Below are 23,890 nucleotides of genomic sequence, written 5' to 3'. Positions count from 1 at the left end.
CATGTAGAAGGGTGCATGCCCAGGGGGGTTGGTGGGTTTGAGTAAGTGACCATGTGTCAGGTCACCCTGTTACTGTTTCTCACGGTTTGGGGTTGGTTAAGGCCCCTTATAAAGCCGCTGAACAATTCCTGTTTAAGAGTGCACAAGATCTTAAGAATAACCATGGAATTTGGGATCGGTACCAAAGAAGTGATGACGGTAACAACTGAAGCAGGCCCTCGGGTTGCCCATAGAGCAAGGGCAAAGTATCAACCAGCAATATATGATGCGCCAAAAAAACGTTTTTTAAATGTGTATAGAACCCAAATACCGCCAGCAAATGCTCTGACAGATCAAGTGTTGATGTCTAATGGCCAGCAGTGGGGGTATCGGTTTGATTACCTGGCCTGTAGAGTGACCCTCTATACGGTAGATGAAGGAGAAGAATATACAGACCAGACTGTAGGCTTGGAATATGGTGTTGAAGACTGGTCGGTTTTTCGCAAGGTTGTGTGTCCTGAACTGAGCCTTATCACCAAGGGGTATAGTGTGTTCACGGGCCACGAGACCCGTTGGGAAGGTACCCCTGACTCCTCAGGACAAATATTTCACAGGGTGAAAATACAAAGACAGAATGGCCGACCGTGCGGCAGCGTGGAGTTCTATATCGGCACCGAGGCAATCCGAAACCACAACCTTAGGGGTGGTGGCCTGACTGGGGATACCCGACTGCGTCTGCTTATTCCTTTTAAGAGTTGGGATGTAATGGAATTGAAAATGTTGCAACCGTTGGATGCTCTCTTTGTACAGAGCCAACAGCGTCAGAGCCTTGTTCATTTAAAGAAGTGCATAATATATACGAATCGTAAAGATTACGATGCAAAAGAGCCTCAAGAAGATACAGCGTCAGAAGAAAACTAAGTAAGCGGATGCTTTAACCCCGCCCCCCCCCCAGATACCCAATGGCCTTGTTCTACAATAAAAATAAAAAAGCAGCCAGTTCTTCATTTCAGCATACACCATGGATCTCCAGACCATCTACGAGGAAGCCACTACGTCATGGGGGCCCGACACTAAAGACTCTATGCCACGAAGCCCTACACTCTACGCACCCCTGGCAAGACCCGTGACACCCCCTACATTTACCCAGCCTGAGGATGTGTTTGATGGGGTGGCCAGTACTATTTTTGTGGATACAATCAAGGCCTCTGTAGCTACACTTTTAGACGTGGTGATTGGCGAATATATACGAGAAAAATGCATCGGCTGTGAGATCAATCATCCCAGCCAGCGTCGTCATCCTTGCCTCTACGACCCTCCTAGATACTACTTTTTCAATCATTTTGAGGAGCTGGTGAAAAGACTGTGGTCCTGCCGTTTTATACCCGCGCTGGTCATCGCCCTGGAGTCTATGGGTATGGTGCCGTCTATCCCTAGAGTTTACGGGGTAACCGAAGCCTTCCTACATGAACTGAAGGAGGCCATCTTCATCCACGAGAAACTCAAAGAAATCCGACACACCCTGGTGGACGACAACAAATACAGGGAAGCTGTGGTGTCTGATGTGATGCTTTTCTGGCTCAATAAATCCCAAGAGACCGAGTGACATTTTGTTTATTTAGAGCTATGGGTAACTATGTGTCTACGATGTTTGAGCGAATAAATACCTTTTTTCTTTTGAGAGACCTTACATATGTTATGCATCAGATTATTGAAAATAAAGTGAACAAGGGATCGTTCTACACGACACACAATACCTGGGCTAATGTAGAGCGTTTGCTGAAAATGGAGCAAATCATGAAACATGTCCGACATACGGGCGAGAGTTTACAATGGTCACATATGGTATCAAGGCTTGTTGAGGATTCTGAAGAACTAGAAAAAACTTTGGCTAAGATTTTACATTATTTGTTTGAACCACCCTTTAATGTGAATGTGTATCATATTTGTTGTTTATATACTTATATAGCAGACGTGTGTGTTTTAAAAATTCAGCGAAACAAACCTGTAAATCTAAACAATATATACAGGGTGTTGCATGCGGTGATTGTTGAGAAAACGGGGACTTGTATCTTGCAACAAATCCTGAATTGTCTGTATACGTAATAATTGTTGCATTCTTAAAATAAAAATTCACAAACTGAAATGTTGTCGTTATATGAAAGTGGCTCATTAACGTTATTGTACCTCAGAGAGGCAAGAAGGATGGCTGAGCAGCTGTTGAAAAACATATATTATAATCCCGCTAACCCCGGGTCTTATGGGGGTAAAGAGCGTTTACAGAGAGCTATAGTCGAAGAAACAGGTAGTCTGTTAAGCGATGCTAAAGTGAATGAATGGTTATCCGAGCAAGATGCCTACACTCTACATAAACCTGTAAGAAAACAATTTCCAAGAAATAGAGTTTTTTCTACGCATCCATTATCACAATTTCAGGCGGATCTATGTGACATGCAGTCCCTTGCCGATAAAAATGATGGAAATCGCTACATGCTAACGGTTATAGATATTTTCTCTAAATTAGTCTATGTAAGGGTGTTAAAAAATAAGAGCGGGGCAGAGGTGACCAGGGCCTTTGAATCGATCTTGAAGGCAGGAGGCGCACCCAAGAAAGTGCAGACGGATGGCGGAAAATAATTTTTTAATAAAACATTTCAGAAGCTAATGAATAAGTATAATATAGTACATTTTGCTACAGGCTCTGATTTGAAAGCTTCGGTTGTGGAACGCTTTAATAGGACTTTGAAAGAGCGGATGTGGAGATATTTTACAGCTCACAACACCCACAGATATACAGACATAGTTCAGGATTTAGTAAACGGGTACAACCACAGCTACCATAAGACTATACGTATGAAGCCCTCGGAGGTCTCTTCGGAAAACTCTTTTCAAGTCTTTAAAAATATGTATGGTTTGTTCCCACTTCGCCGTAAGAAAAAAATGACTTTTAAATTCCTAGTGGGTGACTTGGTGCGTATATCAAAGTTGAGGGGTGTTTTCGACAAAAAATACGAACAAGGCTTTAGCTCGGAGTTGTTTACCGTTACCGAATGTCTGCCACGCATTCCGCCGGTCTACAAATTAAAAGATTATGACGTGGATCTTATAGAGGGATCTTTTTATGAGAAGGAATTACAGAAGGTCCAGTTGGGTAAAGACAAAGTCTTTCACGTGGAGGAGATTCTAGATCAGAAGAGAGAAAAGGGTAAAAAATGGTTGCTGGTCCGCTGGAAAAACTGGCCTCAAAAGTTCAACAGTTGGGTATTGGAGCAGGATGTGGTGGAGGCAACGGGGATTAATTTAAACCCCTAGTCATGATAACTAGCGCATCATTCGCGTGTACACAGTTGGGCATCATGGAACACAGCGGCTTCTACCTGACTCTCCCCAGTAATGCGTCGGCACAGATATATCGTAATAATCAGAGTTCGAAGTATACAACCAATTTTCCAAAGCCTATAGAGTTATCAGAGGCTTGGGAGGTAGGTCTCAGCGAGATTACATACCCCCATAGTTGGTATAATATCAAAGCTAAGGACCGTGATTTTTATTGCAAAAGGTTATCGGAACCTGCGAAACTTATTAAGCTTAAAAAAGGTTTCTATAGAACCGTCGACAGGATCGTCTCAGAGTTGAATGAACACCTAACCCTGAACAAGATGGAAATATTCCTATTCTACAATCCAATCCATAAAAGGATACAAATCTCAGGGCCTGCTAACGGAGGTATAAAGACCAGCGGTAATTTATCCTACATGTTGGGGATGGGTCCCAATAAATGGACGTATGTGAACGATAAATTATTCCCATTCCCTGCGGATATACAGTGGGGAGAACAAGTATTTGATACACTGCGGATTTTGCAGGTTTTCCTACTTACAAAGCATGTAGAGGTCTGTCATTTTTATCATAGGTACACTTCAACTGTGAGAGACGGAATCTAAAACAAAAATCCAGAAAATCACATTGTATGATTTTTAAGTAATTAATTTGCATTTTATTGCATGACATAAGTATTTGATCACCTACCAACCAGTAAGAATTCCGGCTCTCACAGACCTGTTAGTTTTTCTTTAAGAAGCCCTCCTGTTCTCCACTCATTACCTGTATTAACTGCACCTGTTTGAACTCGTTACCTGTATAAAAGACACCTGTCCACACACTCAATCAAACAGACTCCAACCTCTCCACAATGGCCAAGACCAGAGAGCTGTGTAAGGACATCAGGGATAAATTGTAGACCTGTACAAGGCTGGGATGGGCTACAGGACAATAGCCAAGCAGCTTGGTGAGAAGGCAACAACTGTTGGCACAATTATTAGAAAATGGAAGAAGTTCAAGATGACGGTCAATCACCCTCGGTCTGGGGCTCCATGCAAGATCTCACCTCGTGGGGCATCAATGATCATGAGGAATGTGAGGGATCAGCCCAGAACTACACGGCAGGACCTGGTCAATGACCTGAAGAGAGCTGGGACCACAGTCTCAAAGAAAACCATTAGTAACACATTACGCCGTCATGGATTAAAATCCTGCAGCGCACGCAAGGTCCCCCTGCTCAAGCCAGCGCATGTCCAGGCCCGTCTGAAGTTTGCCAATGACCATCTGGATGATCCAGAGGAGGAATGGGAGAAGGTCATGTGGTCTGATGAGACAAAAATAGAGCTTTTTGCTCTAAACTCCACTCGCCGTGTTTGGAGGAATAGAAGGATGAGTACAACCCCAAGAACACCATCCCAACCGTGAAGCATGGAGGTGGAAACATCATTCTTTGGGGATGCTTTTCTGCAAAGGGGACAGGACGACTGCACCGTATTGAGGGGAGGATGGATGGGGCCATGTATCGCGAGATCTTGACCAACAACCTCCTTCCCTCAGTAAGAGCATTGAAGATGGGTCGTGGCTGGGTCTTCCAGCATGACAACGACCCAAAACACACAGCCAGGGCAACTAAGGAGTGGCTCCGTAAGAAGCATCTCAAGGTCCTGGAGTGGCCTAGCCAGTCTCCAGACCTGAACCCAATAGAAAATCTTTGGAGGGAGCCGAAAGTCCGTATTGCCCAGCGACAGCCCCGAAACCTGAAGGATCTGGAGAAGGTCTGTATGGAGGAGTGGGCCAAAATCCCTGCTGCAGTGTGTGCAAACCTGGTCAAGAACTACAGGAAACGTATGATCTCTGTAATTGCAAACTAAGGTTTCTGTACCAAATATTCAGTTCTGCTTTTCTGATGTATCAAATACTTATGTCATGCAATAAAATGCAAATTAATTACTTAAAAATCATACAATGTGATTTTCTGGATTTTTGTTTTAGATTCCTTCTCTCACAGTTGAAGTGTACCTATGATAAAAATTACAGACCTCTACATGCTTTGTAAGTAGGAAAACCTACAAAATTGTCAGTGTATCAAATACTTGTTCTCCCCACTGTACATGCAGGCTTTTACAACATATTTGTGTATACCGACATCATAACCTATCAAAGGGTCGGAGACACATGTGTGCCCCTCCTGCGAACAGTTCATATAGACGGTAAGGATGGGGACATAGTCACTGTCAATTATGACAAGCCGCACTACGTACATGTCAGCAAGAACTATATTGAAAACATTCTGGTTGAGCTTAAAACGGATCAGAACGAAAACATTGAATTTACTTATGGTAAAACGATTGTAAAACTCCACTTTAGACCCACCAAAACCTCTCTACATATATAATAGCTGTATTACAGTGGGGAGAACAAGTATTTGATACACTGCCGATTTTGCAGGTTTTCCTACTTACAAAGCATGTAGAGGTCTGTCATTTTTATCATAGGTACACTTCAACTGTGAGAGACGGAATCTAAAACAAAAATCCAGAAAATCACATTGTATGATTTTTAAGTAATTAATTTGCATTTTATTGCATGACATAAGTATTTGATCACCTACCAACCAGTAAGAATTCCGGCTCTCACAGACCTGTTAGTTTTTCTTTAAGAAGCCCTCCTGTTCTCCACTCATTACCTGTATTAACTGCACCTGTTTGAACTCGTTACCTGTATAAAAGACACCTGTCCACACACTCAATCAAACAGACTCCAACCTCTCCACAATGGCCAAGACCAGAGAGCTGTGTAAGGACATCAGGGATAAATTGTAGACCTGTACAAGGCTGGGATGGGCTACAGGACAATAGGCAAGCAGCTTGGTGAGAAGGCAACAACTGTTGGCACAATTATTAGAAAATGGAAGAAGTTCAAGATGACGGTCAATCACCCTCGGTCTGGGGCTCCATGCAAGATCTCACCTCGTGGGGCATCAATGATCATGAGGAATGTGAGGGATCAGCCCAGAACTACATGGCAGGACCTGGTCAATGACCTGAAGAGAGCTGGGACCACAGTCTCAAAGAAAACCATTAGTAACACACTACGCCGTCATGGATTAAAATCCTGCAGCGCACGCAAGGTCCCCCTGCTCAAGCCAGCGCATGTCCAGGCCCGTCTGAAGTTTGCCAATGACCATCTGGATGATCCAGAGGAGGAATGGGAGAAGGTCATGTGGTCTGATGAGACAAAAATAGAGCTTTTTGCTCTAAACTCCACTCGCCGTGTTTGGAGGAATAGAAGGATGAGTACAACCCCAAGAACACCATCCCAACCGTGAAGCATGGAGGTGGAAACATCATTCTTTGGGGATGCTTTTCTGCAAAGGGGACAGGACGACTGCACCGTATTGAGGGGAGGATGGACGGGGCCATGTATCGCGAGATCTTGACCAACAACCTCCTTCCCTCAGTAAGAGCATTGAAGATGGGTCGTGGCTGGGTCTTCCAGCATGACAACGACCCGAAACACACAGCCAGGGCAACTAAGGAGTGGCTCCGTAAGAAGCATCTCAAGGTCCTGGAGTGGCCTAGCCAGTCTCCAGACCTGAACCCAATAGAAAATCTTTGGAGGGAGCCGAAAGTCCGTATTGCCCAGCGACAGCCCCGAAACCTGAAGGATCTGGAGAAGGTCTGTATGGAGGAGTGGGCCAAAATCCCTGCTGCAGTGTGTGCAAACCTGGTCAAGAACTACAGGAAACGTATGATCTCTGTAATTACAAACTAAGGTTTCTGTACCAAATATTATGTTCTGCTTTTCTGATGTATCAAATACTTATGTCATGCAATAAAATGCAAATTAATTACTTAAAAATCATACAATGTGATTTTCTGGATTTTTGTTTTAGATTCCTTCTCTCACAGTTGAAGTGTACCTATGATAAAAATTACAGACCTCTACATGCTTTGTAAGTAGGAAAACCTGCAAAATCGTCAGTGTATCAAATACTTGTTCTCCCCACTGTATATTTATAAACATAATACAAATAAAAGAGTTATGGAGCACCATCAGCTCGACCCTAACCGTTATGTTTCATACTATGTGGATCAAGTGGGTAATGGACTACCAGGATATCATGGAGCGCCGACAATGTATGGTTCGGGGATAGGAGGTATATTCCGTAACCTCTTCAGGATGGTTTTACCGTTTATGAAGAGAGGCTTCAGCATAGCCAAACCACATTTAAAATCAGCGGCTAAAAATATAGTAAGTGAGGTTGTAGCCAATGCTATGACCCGAAGGGCGTCACCAGAGGTGGAGCATCAAGAAGGCTCGGGGCTTATGATATTGTCTCGAAGACCAAAAAAGAGACCCCCAGGTTTAAGACGCAGGCCGGCACCTAAAAAGCGGCGGTTAACTGTTAAAAGAACCTCAGTAAGTCAAAGACGGGGTAAAGTGAGGAGGTCTGTACCAAAACAGGCTAAAAGAATACTAGGAAGTATTTTCTAAAAGAATAAGTGACATGGCTCTTTTACATCGAATGTCCTCTGAAGCTATAAAGACAGAACTCGATCTTTTCACGGCCCCGTTAACGCAGCATTCAATAGATAGATCCAGTTATGTGGAGATAGCCCCTCTCTCTGCTATTACCGATAACGGGCCTATCGAATTTTTCATACCAGGCCATGGTGACAACTATCTGGACCTCAACAACACCTTGGTGCATTTACGTCTAAAAGTGACCAAAAGAGATGGGTCTAATATTGCAGGCGATGCCAAAGTGAGTCTCATTAATTACCCCTTGGCCACCATTTTCTCCCAAGTTGATGTGACTTTGGGTGAACGCCTAATCAGTCAAAGCAGCGCTACATACCCTTATAGAGCCATCATGGAGTGTTTACTCCGAAGACACTCTCAAAACCCAATTTAGCGCCGGGCTGTTTAGCAAGGATACTGCAGGAGCCTCTATGGAATCGACAGACCCTTCCACCGGTGCAAACAAAGGACTAGCGGCACGAGCTCGCTACTGCGCCGAATCTCGAGAGTTTCATTTGCTAGGCCCTATACACTCTGACATTTTCTTTCAAGAACGGTTACTCTTAAATTCGGTTGATTTAAGATTAAAATTAACCAGGGCCAAGGATGATTTTTGCCTGATGTCTCCCCAAGACGGGGATTTTAGTTTGAAAGTGTTGGGGGCAACCCTTTTTATTAAAAAAGTATCTGTATCTCCGGCCGTACGCCTGGGTCACTCACATGCTTTGATGAAAGGAAATGCCCTTTACCCTCTCCAAAGAATTACCATGAAAACCTTTAGCATACCTGTGGGCAGTAGAATCTGCAGTCAAGAAAACCTATTTCTAGGCCCTTTACCTAGATATGTGGTTATAGGTCTGGTTGATCACGCCTCTAATACGGGCAGTTTAGATAAAAACCCCTTTAATTTTCAACACTTCAATGCAGAGTATGTAGCTCTCTGTCAGGACGGACGTCAGGTTCCGGCGAAGGCTTTCCAACCCCAATTTAATAACAACATATCTGTGCGAGAATTTTACAATCTATTCCTGGCTACAGGGCGACATCTAAAAGATCTCTCTTTACCTATTGACAGAAATGATTTTGCAGAGGGTTACACGTTGTATGCTTTCAATTTATCCCCTGATGATGACACCTCAGGAAATCTGTCTGTGGTGTCCCAAGGTAACCTCAGGCTGGAAATGCGTTTCCGTACACCTTTAGCCTGTACAGTTAGCATGATTGTTTACGCATGCTCTGATTCAATCTTGGAAGTGAATGCCCGAAGACAGGTCTTAGTGGATTATTATTAAGAACCTTTGAGCAAAGACATGAATACCCAAGAGTTGGACGGGCTCATGAGCCGCTTGATTGGAAAACAATTTTGTGGAGTGTTGGCTTGTGATGAATTACCTATTGAGATATGGCCTGAGAGGCCTGCAATGTTTATTGTCAATACCCATCCTAAACACATGCCTGGTGAACATTGGCTAGCTATGACATTAGAACAGGAAGGTGGACGAAAAATCTCAACTTTTTTTGATTCCTATGGCTTTCCCCCCGGTTTTTCACATTTCCCTAAATCTATTAAAGATTTTTTGACCCTAAACGGTACAAAGATCTACTACAGCATCAAACAAGTGCAAGATAACCTTTCCACTACATGCGGTCACCACTGTGTATTTTACCTGTGCCAAAGAGCCCGGGGAGTTTCTTTTGAAGATGTTATGTCTCTTTATAAGGATGATTTAAGAAGTAATGATAACCTTGTATCTTGTTTTGTTAGAAAATATCAAAAGTGTTAAAATGTGTGTCCTTTAAGAACGCGTAATCAAGGCGTATGCTCACGTCATATGTTTCAAGAATGCCACAAATGTTAACTTGCTTATTTTTCAAATAAAAAATTTATTGAATTTAATCATAGTCATTCAAAAGTCATTTTCAAAAGTCTAACCACCCCGAGAGATCGGGATTAGGAAAAGGTCCTGAGACGTTCATGGGAGTAAATGAGTTAGCATCATCGCTTTCATAGGGGGACGGTGTCGTTGGGGCATCTTTAGGGGTGCTGTATCTCGTTGAAGGCTTTTGTTTTAAAGCTTGAATCTGTTGACGAAGCTTATGGTTGGGTACACCGGAGAGGGGGATGTTGAGGATTGCCAGGGCCTTAAGAAACTGACGCCAGCCGGGAGGCCTTCGGTCATCAGCAACCTTGTGGGCAGCCGTGGTACTTTTAAGCAAGTCCAGCATATGTGACCCCCTGACCACAGAGCCCTGAAGGATAAACTCTCCAGAGTCGTTCCAAGCAGCTATCCCCTTGGAGTCTTTTATCTTGTTCATAATGTATTTAACATTCTTCCTGTTACGTAAAGGCACATGTGTCAGTAGGTCATGCATAACTTTATCTTCAAATGGCATTTGAGCTTCACCCGACATATTATCTCCACTAGGTAAGATCGCCGGTACAGGCCTTACAGGGGCATGGCTATCGTTAGGTTCGACATCTGTTAAAGGGTCCGGGAGGGAAAGGGTTAAATGGTTAGTCTCTCTCTCCCCTTGCTTTACCCGAGTCAAATACCTTTGCATTAGGTTTGTGTATTTTTGAATCTTATCATAGGGGTTCAATCCTTTTCGGTTCAAAACATCCTTCATGGCCGTATCCAAATCATTTTCCGCTGTTTGTCTGATATCTTCAGGACCCTGCATTTGTTTTTTAAGTCTATCCAACTCTTGTTGAGGCACCAAGTACATTTTAGTGGCCATCACACCACGTGATCAACCCCCACGTCTGGCCGCAATAAGGCTGGTGATGAAGGGCACGGCTATACTGAGTAAAGGTAGAAGAAAACCCCCAGACTGTTGTATACTATGTCTTTTCTTTTGAAGACTGGCCCTTTTATTGGCAAAGAGTTTGATCGCTGTCTTTTGTCTCTTTAATTTTTTCAATTGGTTCAGGGTGAGTGGAATGCGTCCTTTGAGAAGATTCAAAGCAATCTCACATAGGGCTAATATGAGATCTGAAGAACAGCGACCCAAGATGGCCTTCCGTTCTTTAGCTGTAGACCCAACTAGCCTTCTCAAGAGGGGCAGGTTTCTTTTTAAACGCAGAGACATAGCGTTTACTTTTTAGGAAGGTATGCAGCAGGCCTCTCCCCCGGAAACAGCCCTGTACGTAGCCTAAGGTGTTCTGGAGTATTTGCTTTTAAATCCACGATTAAATAAGAAAATGGCTCTTTGGTAGCGTCCTCATAGCTCTCCATAAAGTATGATTTCCGTCCAGGGTACATCTGCTGAGCTAGAGTGCTAATTTGCAGTTTGTCTCTAGGATTTTTAAACAATACCATGTAGTTGGCATTCAAGCTAATGGTCCGACTATTTTTACCTTGGTGAAACACATTCTGGACCAAGTAAAGCACGGACAGGTTTCTATGATGAGTATAATGGGTAAAAGCTCGTGCAATTTCGGGGTGTTCGCTACCAGCAAATAGCATATCGTCCAAAACCAGCAGATTATATTTATGTGGGGGGAGAAGTTCGTCATCAGACAGAGATTCGGGTATTCCTTCAACAAACTTGATTTTTATTGTCTTCAATAATTCATCATACAGAGGTTGGTAACATGAATAACACCATACAATATTGTCAGGCTTTTGAGATAACACATGTTCAGAATTCTCTAAAATACTTTTTACAAAAAAAGTTTTACCACTGTTTGAAGGGCCTGCAATTAATGCTGAAAAAGGCAATTGTAGACGGGGGTCAAAACCCTCGACAGCAGTCATAATATCTTAAGCTTTAAGACACACTGGGGGCTTGTAGCATAAGTCAGTAGCCAAAGGGCAATGTGGTACCGTCAGGCAATAGCTGTCTCTTGTCATAGACTACCCTGAATCTTTTAGTGAGTGGTGCGTTTCTTAGATGGAACCCCTTTTTATCCCTCACTATTTTGTTGTAAGAGCTCAAAAATCTCCAAGTCACTATTCCTGTCCTTTACGAACCCCTCGACCAAGCGCGTGATTGATTCCAAGTTTACACGCGGGGCATTTTCGTAGTTTTGAGTCACGCCTTTGGCTTTCAACACCACGTGATTGGCTTTAGTCCTAAAAGCATAGCTTTTTGGACCACATGAGGACCATTCTGTAATATGGTCACCCTCTTCGAGTTCACTAGTTAAACCCCCAAGATAGTTGCTAAGTGGGGGGTTCCAATCCCCCGGTTTGCTTACATAGACCACAGAGTCTGTGTCGTGGTAAAGAACCCGCCTCTGAAGCTGTTCCATGAGGGTGTACAGTTCAAGTCGGCCATAGGCTGTGGTAAATGCTGCAAGAAACACATTTACATTACCAGGGGGTAGAACCCACTTTTGGTGGCGCCGCCATTGCACCAAGGCAATGTCTTGACTCAAGAAGGAAAAATGTGAAATTTCGTATTGGTCCGAAAAAACAAATTCCAAAAATTCTTCGGGGTCTTTAATGATCGAAGTTGTTAGCATATTGCATCTCTGCGCTAATTTCCCCCAAAGGGAGTTCAAGTACAATTTCGAAACATTTCTTTTGGTTTTGTTGACCTCTATTCTGTCAGGGTCAAGAAGTATGCCTTCTCTGTCATGGTAGTCTTGAATGTATTTGTCTTTACTTTCTTGATCTGTGACCGATGCAGGATAGCCTGAAGCCATCTGCTTGCATCTCAAGAAGGTTTTGATGTACTCTTTAAAAAGTGTGTCTGATTTCCTGGAAAAGTTCCACACTTCAAAGATTTTGGCCACACGATACCCCTTCTCTAAAGCCTTAGAGAATTCTACAGTGACCCATACACCGGTCAGGGCTCTTTGTTGATCTGAGTGATCACAGGGGTTTTCCTGGTTGTTGTTTTCACTGCATGTGCGACAAAGGGGAAAGAAAAGTTTTCCTTTAGGACCCTTGTAAGGCAACACAGGTATAAACAGCCCCCTAGGAGGGTAGACAGTCGCTTTGATTAAACCAAAATAATTTTGGGGTTCGTCAAAGTCGCTGTGAATAATTTCAGGATGCCCTATAGGATAGAATGAGGAACTCATTACATGAGGATATAGGGATGTAAAATCTACATAGCCTATTGTCTCGTCGGGTTGAGCTACATAACGCAATGTCAAAGCATTGGTCCGGCCTCCAAACAAGGCCTGTCGCGGTTCCAGGGGCTCTGGAGGGTCATAATGGGTAAGGAAGGCCTTAACACTAGGATCCGCCTTTTTGAGGGCTGTCCATTCGTGCTCCCACAAAACCACAACTTTTAACCCGTAAGTAGCCTTTAAAGAATTCAGTTTGTCTTGAAACTCTTGGTACATTTCCCCAAAAGTCTTTTGGGTTAGGACACACATGGCCTGGGGGACAAAGCATAATTTACAACCGTGGAAGAAACAACCGTTGTACTCATACACTGTCTCAACCCCGTCAATCTGTGTGTATCCATCTACATGGTAAGGCCCAAACGCCTTCTCCCCCCGATTCAAAGCATGTTGGATAAAAATATCTTTATCCTGGGCCAAGTACTCCAACCATTGAATGGAACCACTAGAGTAGGCCTTGAATTGGCGTCGGTAGTTGTCTGGCGATGGGATAGCTATAGATGCAGGAGTTAGATAGTGTGTACGATAGGTTTTCATGCACGCTGATGCAATAGTTGTACAGCTCCAGGGGTCAATGCCCGCATCTTTGATTACCTCTTCTCTGAATCTGAGGCATCCTTCACGAAGTATAACAACGTCATTGTCACAGTATGATTCCATCTCTTTATGGAAATCAAAAGTGCCATGTCTTACGGTCTCGTACCATGTCATGAATCTCTCACGCTCTTTGGGAGACATTTGATCACACCCGTACATTTCGGGGGATGGATAAGAGCCTATATAATGTAGATTCTCCTCAGCTGTGAAGAAATGAGGGAAATAGCCTTTGACAGAGTTTTCAAAACCCAAGGCCTCTGGCATTTGAGCCAATCTCATGGGTAAGAAGCTTAAGCTGTCAATGTATCTCTGTTTGAAGGCTGGGTCAACAAAACATAAGATTTTACTCCCTTGAGCAATAACACTTGGCGCAACGCCTTGCTGTATCAAAGGGTTCAGAAGCAGATAGGAGTCATAGGCTCTAGCATTGTGAGCTATAAACGTGAAGTTTCTGTACTGGGCCTTTCTAAAATGTTTTAGAAAGAGCCGGGCACAATTGGGCCCCTCGGCCGACCACTTTTCACCCTTGAAAGTCATGGTAGATACAAAAATAGGCAAATGAACCCCTGATTGCTGATTTGTCTCAAAATCATAAAAAACATATTTCTCTGTATGTTCATCTTCAGCCAAGGGCTGAATGTAACACTCATGTGGTACTTCTTGAAGCACTTCCGCGTCTCTGCTTTTCAAAGGCCCTTTACAGATTGGGCAATGTAGAATTCCACAAACATGGGGTTTAGGGCTGTCTATTTTAAGGTTGTAATTGCAATGACATTTTGGACATTTCTTGTTAATGTCACAACTGCTTACAGATTTACAGGCCTTGGGGTGCCATGTTTCAGTTTTGTGTTTTTCGTAACAGTAGGCCGAACGACATGTGCGGTGACAATCCTCACAGGGTGTCAAGTTTAGCATTTGCATAGGGCAATGTTTATCCAGACATACTGAACAGTTATAACGGCACGAGTGCCCCCCCATGCGTGTGTAGCCGGTATGACAGGCTGGACAGACATATGGGGCGCCTAAAAAGGCTGTGATGTTAGTTACGGCATAGTAATGCTCATTTTGCACATAAAAATACATAGTCTTAGGGTGTGGTTCGTGTATATTTTGGAACTTTAAGAGAGCGTCATTAGCCCTACTGTGGTACAAAACCACAATCTTGATGTTCAGAAAGTTTTCAAATTTGACTATGTCTGAGAAAGCCACAGCATCCTGTATACCGAGACCCACAGCAGTTTGTAGCTCTCGAGCTTTTTGTAACGCGGCTAGATCTGTACATCCTGGGCTGAGTAAGTGGGCCAGACCTAGGGCAAAGCATAGCTTATTACCAGGATTGGGAACGATTATGAGGTAGGCCCTTTTATTGCTTATGATTTCTGACTGCATTAGGCTATCGAGCTTCCTTCTCTGACCACCGCCCCCTTGTGGTTGACGTACTAATTGTACTACAAGTTCGAGGGTCCTATCTGCTAGCACGTTTAAATTTGACTGAAAATTGGCATAGGTGTAATTTTTGTTTAATATTCAGGGGGGTTATCTTGTACAGTCTTAAACAGGAATTGTTCAGGCGCTTTATAAGGGGCATTAACCACCCCCAAACCGTGAGAAACAGTAACAGGTTGACCTGACACCAGGTCACATACTCAACCCCCAACCCCCCTGGGCATGCACCCTTCTACATGACATAGGGTCATAAATCATTACATAGGGTCATAAATCAGGCTTGGGTCATCAATCATTAACGGTTGACCTGTCAACTGGGCCCTTACTCACCCCATAGCCCCCACCTAACCAGGCTTGCCTGACCAGAAGACATGCACACGTCATCACTACATAGGGTTCACATAGAGTTCACATAGGTTCACATAGGGTCATCAATCAAAATTTTGACGCGTGACATCTACTTTAATCTCTCTATCCTTCCAGGATATCCGAGCCAGGTCGATTAGAAAGGCCTGCTCGCTGAAGTGTTTTAGGGAGCGTTTGACAGTGATGAGGGGTGGTCGTTTGACCGCAGACCCATTACGGACGCAGGCAATGAGGCAGTGATCGCTGAGATCCTGGTTGAAGACAGCAGAGGTGTATTTGGATGGCAGGTTGGTTAGGATGATATCTATGAGGGTGCCCATGTTTACGGATTTGGGGTTGTACCTGGAAGGTTCATTGAGCACGAGCTCTGAAGATAGATGGGGGGCAATCAATTCACATATGGTGTCCAGGGCACAGCTGGGGGCAGAAGGTGGTCTATAGCAAGCGGCAACAGTGAGAGACTTGTTTCTGGAAAGGTGGATCTTTAAAAGTAGAAGCTCAAATTGTTTGGGCATAGGCCTGGATAGTAAGACAGAACTCTGCAGGCTACCTTTGCAGTAGATTGCAACACCGCCCCCTTTGGCCGATCTATCTTGTCTGAAAATGTTGTAGTTAGGGATGAAAATTTCTGAATTTTTGGTGGTCTTCCTAAGCCAGGATTCAGACACGGCTAGAACATCCGGGTTGGCAGAGTGTGCTAAAGCAGTGAATAAAACAAACTTAGGGAGGAGGCTTCTAATGTTAACATGCATGAAACCAAGGCTATTACGGTTACAGAAGTCATCAAAAGAGAGCGCCTGGGGAATAGGAGTGGAGCTAGGCACTGCAGGGCCTGGATGACCCTCTACATCACCAGAGGAACAGAGGAGGAGTAGGATAAGGGTATGGCTAAAAGCTATAAGAACTGGTTGTCTAGTACATTTGGAACAGAGAGTAAAAGGAGCAGGTCTCTGAGCACGGTAGAATAGATTCAAGGCATAATGTACAGACAAAGGTATGGTAGGATGTGAATACAGTGGAGGTAAACCTATGCATTGAGTGACGATAAGAGAGATATCATCTCTAGAAGCATCATTTAAACCAGGTGAGGTCACCGCATGTGTGGTGATCATAGGGGTCCAGTCAGTAGCTCGGCGGGCTGGAGACACGGCGATTCAGACAGCTAGCGGGCCGGGGATAGCAAGCTAGCAGGAGGGCCTTAGAGGGACGTTGCAACGGAATAAGTCTGTTGTAGCCCCCTCGTGCTGTTGCGTCGGCAGACTAGTCGTGATGGATCAGCAGGGCTCCGTGTGGTAAAAAGGGTCCAGGCCAATTGGCAAAATAGGTATAGTGGCCAAAGAATTTGTCCGATGGGCCTCTTCAGCTAACAGTCCGATATGCGTATTCTCTACTGATGCGGGGGGAGAGAAACTGCTTGTGATATTTCATTTGTTTAATTTGTATAAATTTGTTAAAAAATCTATACCCTGTTTTTGCTTTCTCATTAGGGGGTATTGTGTGTAGATTGATGAGGGAAAAAGCGATGTAATCCATTTTAGAATAAGGCTGTAAAATAACAGAATATGGAAAAAGTCAAGGGGTCTGAATATTTTCCAGATGCACTGTGAGTGCAAATGTGTTCCATTATTTGATGCACTGAATCGGGCTAATGTTAAAACACTTAACATTTTCTTTTGATAACATTTAATACATTTAAAAAAGTGCTTTATGACTATAATTGTGTTTGTACATTGTTTTTTATACCGGTCTTAGGCAAAGTAGTCCCATGTAGAAAATGTCTGGCCCTCCTGTAAATAACCTTTTTCAAATCTGGCCCCTGTAAGAATATACTGTAGTTAAATAGCCCTGACATATGGTGTGTAAGAGTTGGATACAATTTCCTAGTCTCTTAGAGGTGCAGTGCAGCGTGGAATTATAGACATTGAAAGCTGCTAGGACCGCATGATCCCCAATCCCCCATGCACACACACTCTCACACTCACATGTTCCTGGACTTCCTGTCTTCCTTTTGGCTCCATCTAACCATTACAGACCATCTGCTGCAGAACACAAACATACACACACACCATGCCTGCAGAGAGAGTCCGGTGCGCCAGAACTGTGCTGCGTTTTGTGACACTTTGGCAGAAAACAACCCTTTATTGGTCAGAGAATGACAGAAGAGAGAGGAGAGGAAAGAGGGAGACTGGGGGAGAGAGAGGGGGGGAGAGAGATGGAGAAGACGTTGAAAGATACGAGTGGGAATAGAGCAACAGAGGAAGGAGTGAAGAGTGAATAGAGTGACAGTTAAGAGGAAACAGAGCAACAGAGGAGAGGGGGATCGGAGAGGATACGGAGGAGGAAAAGAGCAACCAAGAAGAGGGGGAGGAGGAGAGGTTCTGTGTTGGGTTGCCAGGCAACCAGGCATTGTGCGGTCTGAGGGGCAAGGGGGATGAGCGTAGAGGATGGGGGGAGGAGAGGGGAGAGGGATGTCATGTTTCCACTGTGAGAAGAGATGTCAGGGTGATCGACGGACAGGTGATACTGGCATCATGGCTACTTCCTCTATATCTGTCGATAGAGAGTAGTGAACTGCACCCAAATATAGAGAGACACATTTACACACACGCATACAGGCGTGCAAACTCGTAGACATATTCAAAGATACACATACGCCCATCATTATTTTAGTACCAAGAACACCAGACATCAACACCAGGGAGGAAGAGGAGGAATTACTATGGCTAATATTCACTCTCATTGAAAGCGGATCTAAGAAGCGGTAGATTTGTTCTATGAGCTCTATTTCTATGCGTCCCATTCTTAAATTTCGTTTTAGCGGGGCTTTTTTACTTTCGGTTTTGTACACCAGCTTCAAACAGCTGGAATTACTATTTTTGGTTATGGGAAAAGATATTACATAGCAGTTTAGATGGTACAATGATTCTCTATACCAGGGTTTCCCAAACTCGGGCTTGGGGGGGCCCCTGGGTGCACGTTTTAGTTCTGCCCTACTACACAGTTGATTCAAATAACCAACTCGTCATCAAACTTGGAGGGGTTGCATCTTTAAATGGCACATTGTCCACAAAACGCAATCGGATTAATAAAATTTCCCCAACACGGAGGTCATTCATTGAGCATGCTTTTTAGTCCAGGACGAGGCTTAATCTGTGTCACGGGAACTGGTCATGGAAAAGCATGCGTATTACTCATTAACTCATGATTAGTCCTTTTTCTGTCTGATAGTGTTTATTAATGTTGCCCCCCTTGAAGAGGAAATCCAGGAATTGAAAAACAACAAGCGGTCACACCATAACTTGTTCGGTAATCTGCTGGGGGATAGGGCTAGAGAAATGTACTGTAGGCACTGCCCTATAAACCTGAATTTGTGTCAGAGCCCTTGCAGTAATCTCAAAGGTCAGTTAGCCTCTGTTCGCCTATGCTTTGCAGTTTCTCTTTAGCTAGCCGCTAGCTGCTATTGTTGGCAAATGTAAACGAAGGCTGTCATATGTTCCTCTTTATTGTTCGGCGTAGTTTTATGGTCTCATGTTAATGTGTCTGACCTATTACTCCCTTCCTCTCTTTGTTTCTCTCTCCCTCTGTCTCTGTCCCTGTGGTATATGGAATGGGACATTGTGTGAGCTTTAAGTATTGCTTGCAGTGTTTTATTTGATAACTTGTGTTTGAATTCACTATACAGTACATTTTTTTAAAATCTCATTCTCTCTCTCTCTTGCTCTCTCTGCTCCCGCTCTCTCTTTCTGTCTCTCTCTTTCTCTCTGTCTCTCTCTGTCTGCCTCTCTCTCTGTCTGTCTCTGTCTGTCTCTCTTGCTCTCTCTGCTCCCGCTCTCTCTCTTTCTGTCTCTCTTTCTCTCTGTCTCTCTTTCTTTCTGTCTCTCTTTGTCTCTCTCTTTCTCTCTCTGCCTCTGTCTTTCTCTCTCTATCTCTGGCTCTCTCTCTCTGTCTCTTTCCCTCTGTCTCTCTGTCTTTCTCTCTCTGTGTCTCTGTCTGTCTCTCTGTCTTTCTCTCTCTCTGACTCTCTCTCTCTTTCGTTCTGTCTGTCTCTGTCTTTCTGTCTCTCTGTCTTTCTGTCTCTCTGTCTCTCTGACTCACTCTCTCTGTCTGCCTCTCTCTTTCTGTCTATGTCTGTCTCTGTCTGTCTCTCTCTCTGTCTCTGTCTCTCTGTCTGTCTCTTTCTCTCTGTCTATCTCTTTCTCTCTGTCTCTGTCTGTCTCTCTCTCTGTCAATTCAATTAAATTCAATTTGCTTTATTGGCATGACGTAACAATGTACATATTGCCAATTCTTGCTTTGGATATTTACAATATGAAAATAATAAGAATCAAAATTGTCAATGGGACAACAGTAACAACAATAATCAAAGGTCAAAATAACCATACATTGAACAATAACAATAAGCATACAGTAGAGGACATGTGCAGGTTTATTGGTCTGTCAGACACTGTCCCTCATCTTATGGCAGACAGCAATGTAGTGCGCTGCCAACCCACAGCTCTCTGCATCCTCCCCCAACAGGACGGGAAGCCTAATCTCATCAGAGAGATCTTTGAAACCTTGAATAACGGTTTCAAATTTGTGGAAATGACACTCTAATTGTTTTATATTTTTTTTAACATTTTGTCAGGAAATGCAGCTCTGTCTTCAGGTTCTGCTGTTGTGCAGTGGTTGCACAGCCTTTCCTCTACAGGGAGCCATGTTTTCCTGTGTCTACCCGTCTCAATGGCAAGGCTGTGCTCACTGAGCCTGTACTTTGTTTAGGTTTTTCTAAGGTTTTGATCAGTAACCACCGTCAAATATTTAGCAACGGTGTACTGTCGATTTAGGGCCAGATAGCACTGCATTTTGCTTTGTGTTTGTTTCCCAATAAGTAATGTAGTTTTGTTTTGACTGTGTTGTAATTTGGTTTATTCTGATTGATTGTATGTTCTGGTCCTGAGGCTTCAGTATGTTAGTAGAACAGGTTTGTGAACTCAGCCCCAGGACCAGCTGGATGAGGGGACTCTTTTCTTTGCTCAGCTCTTGGCATTGCAGGGCTTGGTAATGATATGAGAGGGGGTCACTGTATTTTAGCTGTTTCCAAAACTTAATTGCTCTTTTTTGAGATGTATTTATTAGTGGATATTGGCCTAATTCTGCCCTGCATGCCTCTCTGTCTCTGTCTCTCTCTCTCTCTCTCTCTCTCTCTCTCTCTCTCTCTCTCTCTCTCTCTCTCTCTCTCTCTCTCTCTCTCTCTCTCTGTCTCTGTCTCTGTCTCATTCTCTGTCTCTCTCTCTTTCTCCCTCCCTCCCCCCTTCCCCTCTAGCTGATCTCCAGTGATGCAGATGGAGCCATACAGAGAGCGGGCCGCTTTCGAGTGGAGAATGGCTCATCAGATGAGGTGAGGACCCCTATACACACACACACGCACACACACATACACACGAACACACGTACACATTTGCATTTGAGAAATCTATGGACATAAGTAAATGCATGGATACTCAGTTCTTTATTTGGATCCTCAATGACCTAAACAGTACATGACGCATGGAATGACACTTACACACACACGCACACAGTCATGGGACATATGGCTGGGCCCAGTGGGGACATGATGATCACAGTGTGTGTGTTTGTGCATCTGTTACTCAGTGCTCTGAGGAATCACCAGAAGGGGAGTTCAACCACAGTGGAAATAAGGAACTTCAATATTCAAAATGGTCTGTATCCTTAACAGTAAACAGACAGGTAGAATCTCTTTGAATACAGTCAGACACAGACAGTGCTCATCCCATAGAAATATACTTTCAGTCATATAGTGTATGTGGACAACAGCTCATCTAAAATCTGATGGGCATTAATACAGAGTTGGTCCCCACTTTGCTGCTATGGCAGCCTCCACTCTTCTGAGAAGGCTTTCCACTAGATGTTGGAACATTGCTGTGTGGACTTGCTTCCATTCAGCCACAAGAGCATTAGTGAGGTCGGGCACTGGCGATTAGACCTGGCTCACAGTCGGTGTTCCAGTTCATCCCAAAGGTGTTCGATGGGGTTGAGATCAGGGCTCTCTGCAGGCCAGTCAAGTTCTTCCACACCAATCTCGACAAACCATTTCTGTATGGACCTCGCTTTGTGCACAGGGACATTGTCATGCTGAAACAGAAAAGGGCCTTCCCCAAACTGTTGCCACAAAGTTGGAAACACAGAATTGTCTAGAATGTCATTGGCATAGTGTTAAGATTTCCCTTCACTGGAACCAATGAGCTTAGCCCAAACCACGAGAAACAGCCCCAGACCATTATTCCTCCTCCACCAAACTTTACAGTTGGCACGATGGTGAAGCGTGAGTCATCACTCCAGAGAACGCATTTCCACTGCTCCAGAGTCCAATGGCAGCGAGCTTTACACCCCTACAGCCGACGCTTGGCATTCCACATGGTGATCTTAGGCTTGCTCGGCCATGGAAACCCATTTCAGGAAGCTCCCGACTAACAGTTTTTGTGCTGATGTTGCTTCCAGAGGCAGTTTGGAACTCTTCAGCACTCGGCGGCCCCATTCTGTCAGGTTCTGTGGCCTACCACTTCGTGCTGAGCCGTTGTCGCTCCTAGACATTTCCACTTCACAATAACAGTACAGTTGACCGGGGCAGCTCTAGCAGGGCAGAAATTTGACTAACTGACTTCTTGGAAGGTGGCATTCTATGACGGTGCCACGTTGAAAGTCACTTAGCTCTTCAGTAAGGCCATTCTACTGTCAATGTTTGTCTATGGAGATTGCATGGCGGTGTGCTCTATTGTATACACCTGTCAGCAATGGGTGTGGCTGAAATAGCCAAATCCACTCATTTGAAGGCGTGTCCACATACTTTTGTATATATAGTGTAGATATACAGTATAGTTCCGTGTGGCTCAGGTAGTAGAGCATGGCACTGTTTTGATCCCCATGGAGGACCAGTACTATGGTCATGTGACAGGAAAATAGAGGTATTTGGCCATGCTCACCAGCGGTGGTTTTGACATCCTGAAATGGATCAACTTACCTCTTTCCCCTAGTATAAAATACTATAATTTGTATATATTTTTTAGCATACAATATAGGTCAGTATTTTGTATTATTTACTTTATACAGTCTTTTTTTTTTGCTGATCTTTATTAAGGGATCCAAAAATTCCGGACTCTTGGGCATGGACTCAACAAGGTGTCAAAAGCGTTCCACGGGGATGCTGGCCAATGTTGACTCCCAATGCTTCCCACAGTTGTGTCAAGTTGGCTGGATGTCCTTTGGGTGGTGGACCATTCTTAATGACTCTGGGAAACTGTTGAATGGGAAAAACCCAGCCGCGTTGCAGTTCTTAACACACTCAAGCCTGTGCACCTGGCACCTACTACCTCCCCTCCTTCGAAGGCACGTCAATCTTTTGTCTTGTCCATTCACCCTCTGTAGGGCACACATACACAAACACATTTAAAATCCTTCTTTAACCCGTCTCCTTCCCTTCGGCTACGCTGATTGAAGTGGATTTAATAGGTCATATCAATAAGTAGTCAACGCGTTCACCTGGATCCACCTGGTCAGTCCATGTCATGGAAAAAGTAGGTGTTCATAATGTTTTGTACATTCAGTGTAGTCTGGTGTTTTGGGCAAGATGGTTAATAACAACCTAGAAGAATTGGGATTTCCCTGTCCTCTTTTCTCTGGGGTTCAAATCCAATGTTATTTGTCACTTGCGCCGAATACAACAGGTGTGGACCTAACAGTGAAATGCTGACTTACAAGCCCTCAACCAACAATACAGTTTTAAGAAAAACACCCCCCAAATAATAAGAGATAAAAGTAACGAATAATTAAAGAGCAGCAGTACAATAACAATAGCGAGGCTGCTGTTAGCGTCCGTTTCCTTGTTCCGTCAATCATTGGTGAAATTAGCATTATGACAAGATATTTCATTAAATCATTCAAAAACCTTTATTAATGCAATTGCAGGCAGAAGTTGACAATCAGGAACGTAGCACGCGTGTTTCCCGGGTAAGTTCTGCATCAAACAAAAGGTCTCAAGTTGTTTTGTTAAACCCTAAGTCCAGCCCTGGTGATGTCACTACCTACGTCATTACCTTTTTACTCCTGAGACCAAAACCGTGCCTACAAAGCTATATAAACAAGGCTTTTAGTGTTATCTAAAAACTTAGCGGTAAATGTCCACTCCCCAAAGTGGATTTATTGTGGAATGTTTGACTAGTCTTATCTCCTACACTCTCCTGCAGAGTTCTGTCTCAGTCACACATTTATCAGAGGGGTCTCTTTACAAGAGAGAGAGCAAGAGAACTAGAAAACAACTGTGGAACAATTCTAAACCTCTATAATGAATATATATATTGTTAATCTGTAGTCTAGGACCCTATAAATGTAAGGAGGGAGGGGTCTTATAACCGCTCCTTCTATTAATACAACATACGCATAATCAATTATTCTAATAAATCAAGCATTTTGCTACAGCCCTTATCATGACCCCTAGGTGAACCCGACACTATATACAGGGGGTACCGGTACAGAGTCAATGTGTGGGGGCACCGGTTAGTCGAGGTAATTGAGGTAATA

The 23,890-nt window shown here is 43.8% G+C and overlaps 1 protein-coding gene across 8 annotated transcripts in view; it reads left to right on the top strand.

The window, feature by feature from the left end:
• Positions 1-23,890, top strand: part of LOC139551721 (GTPase-activating Rap/Ran-GAP domain-like protein 3) — a 179,309-nt gene that overhangs the window by 101,461 nt on the left and 53,958 nt on the right. For 7 of the 8 annotated variants that reach the window (XM_071363003.1, XM_071362997.1, XM_071362999.1 and 4 more), the window contains exon 3: positions 20,619-20,693. In XM_071363003.1, coding sequence (XP_071219104.1) covers positions 20,619-20,693 — 75 coding nt within the window. Of the gene's footprint in view, positions 1-20,618; positions 20,694-20,996; positions 21,016-23,890 lie in introns of those variants that run through there. The other variant, XM_071363002.1, reaches the window with a different exon arrangement.

The sequence above is a fragment of the Salvelinus alpinus genome, chromosome 24, assembly GCF_045679555.1.
Source record: "Salvelinus alpinus chromosome 24, SLU_Salpinus.1, whole genome shotgun sequence".
Lineage (NCBI taxonomy): Eukaryota > Metazoa > Chordata > Actinopteri > Salmoniformes > Salmonidae > Salvelinus > Salvelinus alpinus.
Note: the sequence above shows the minus strand (reverse complement) of the source record. Positions and strands in the feature narration are given on the sequence as shown.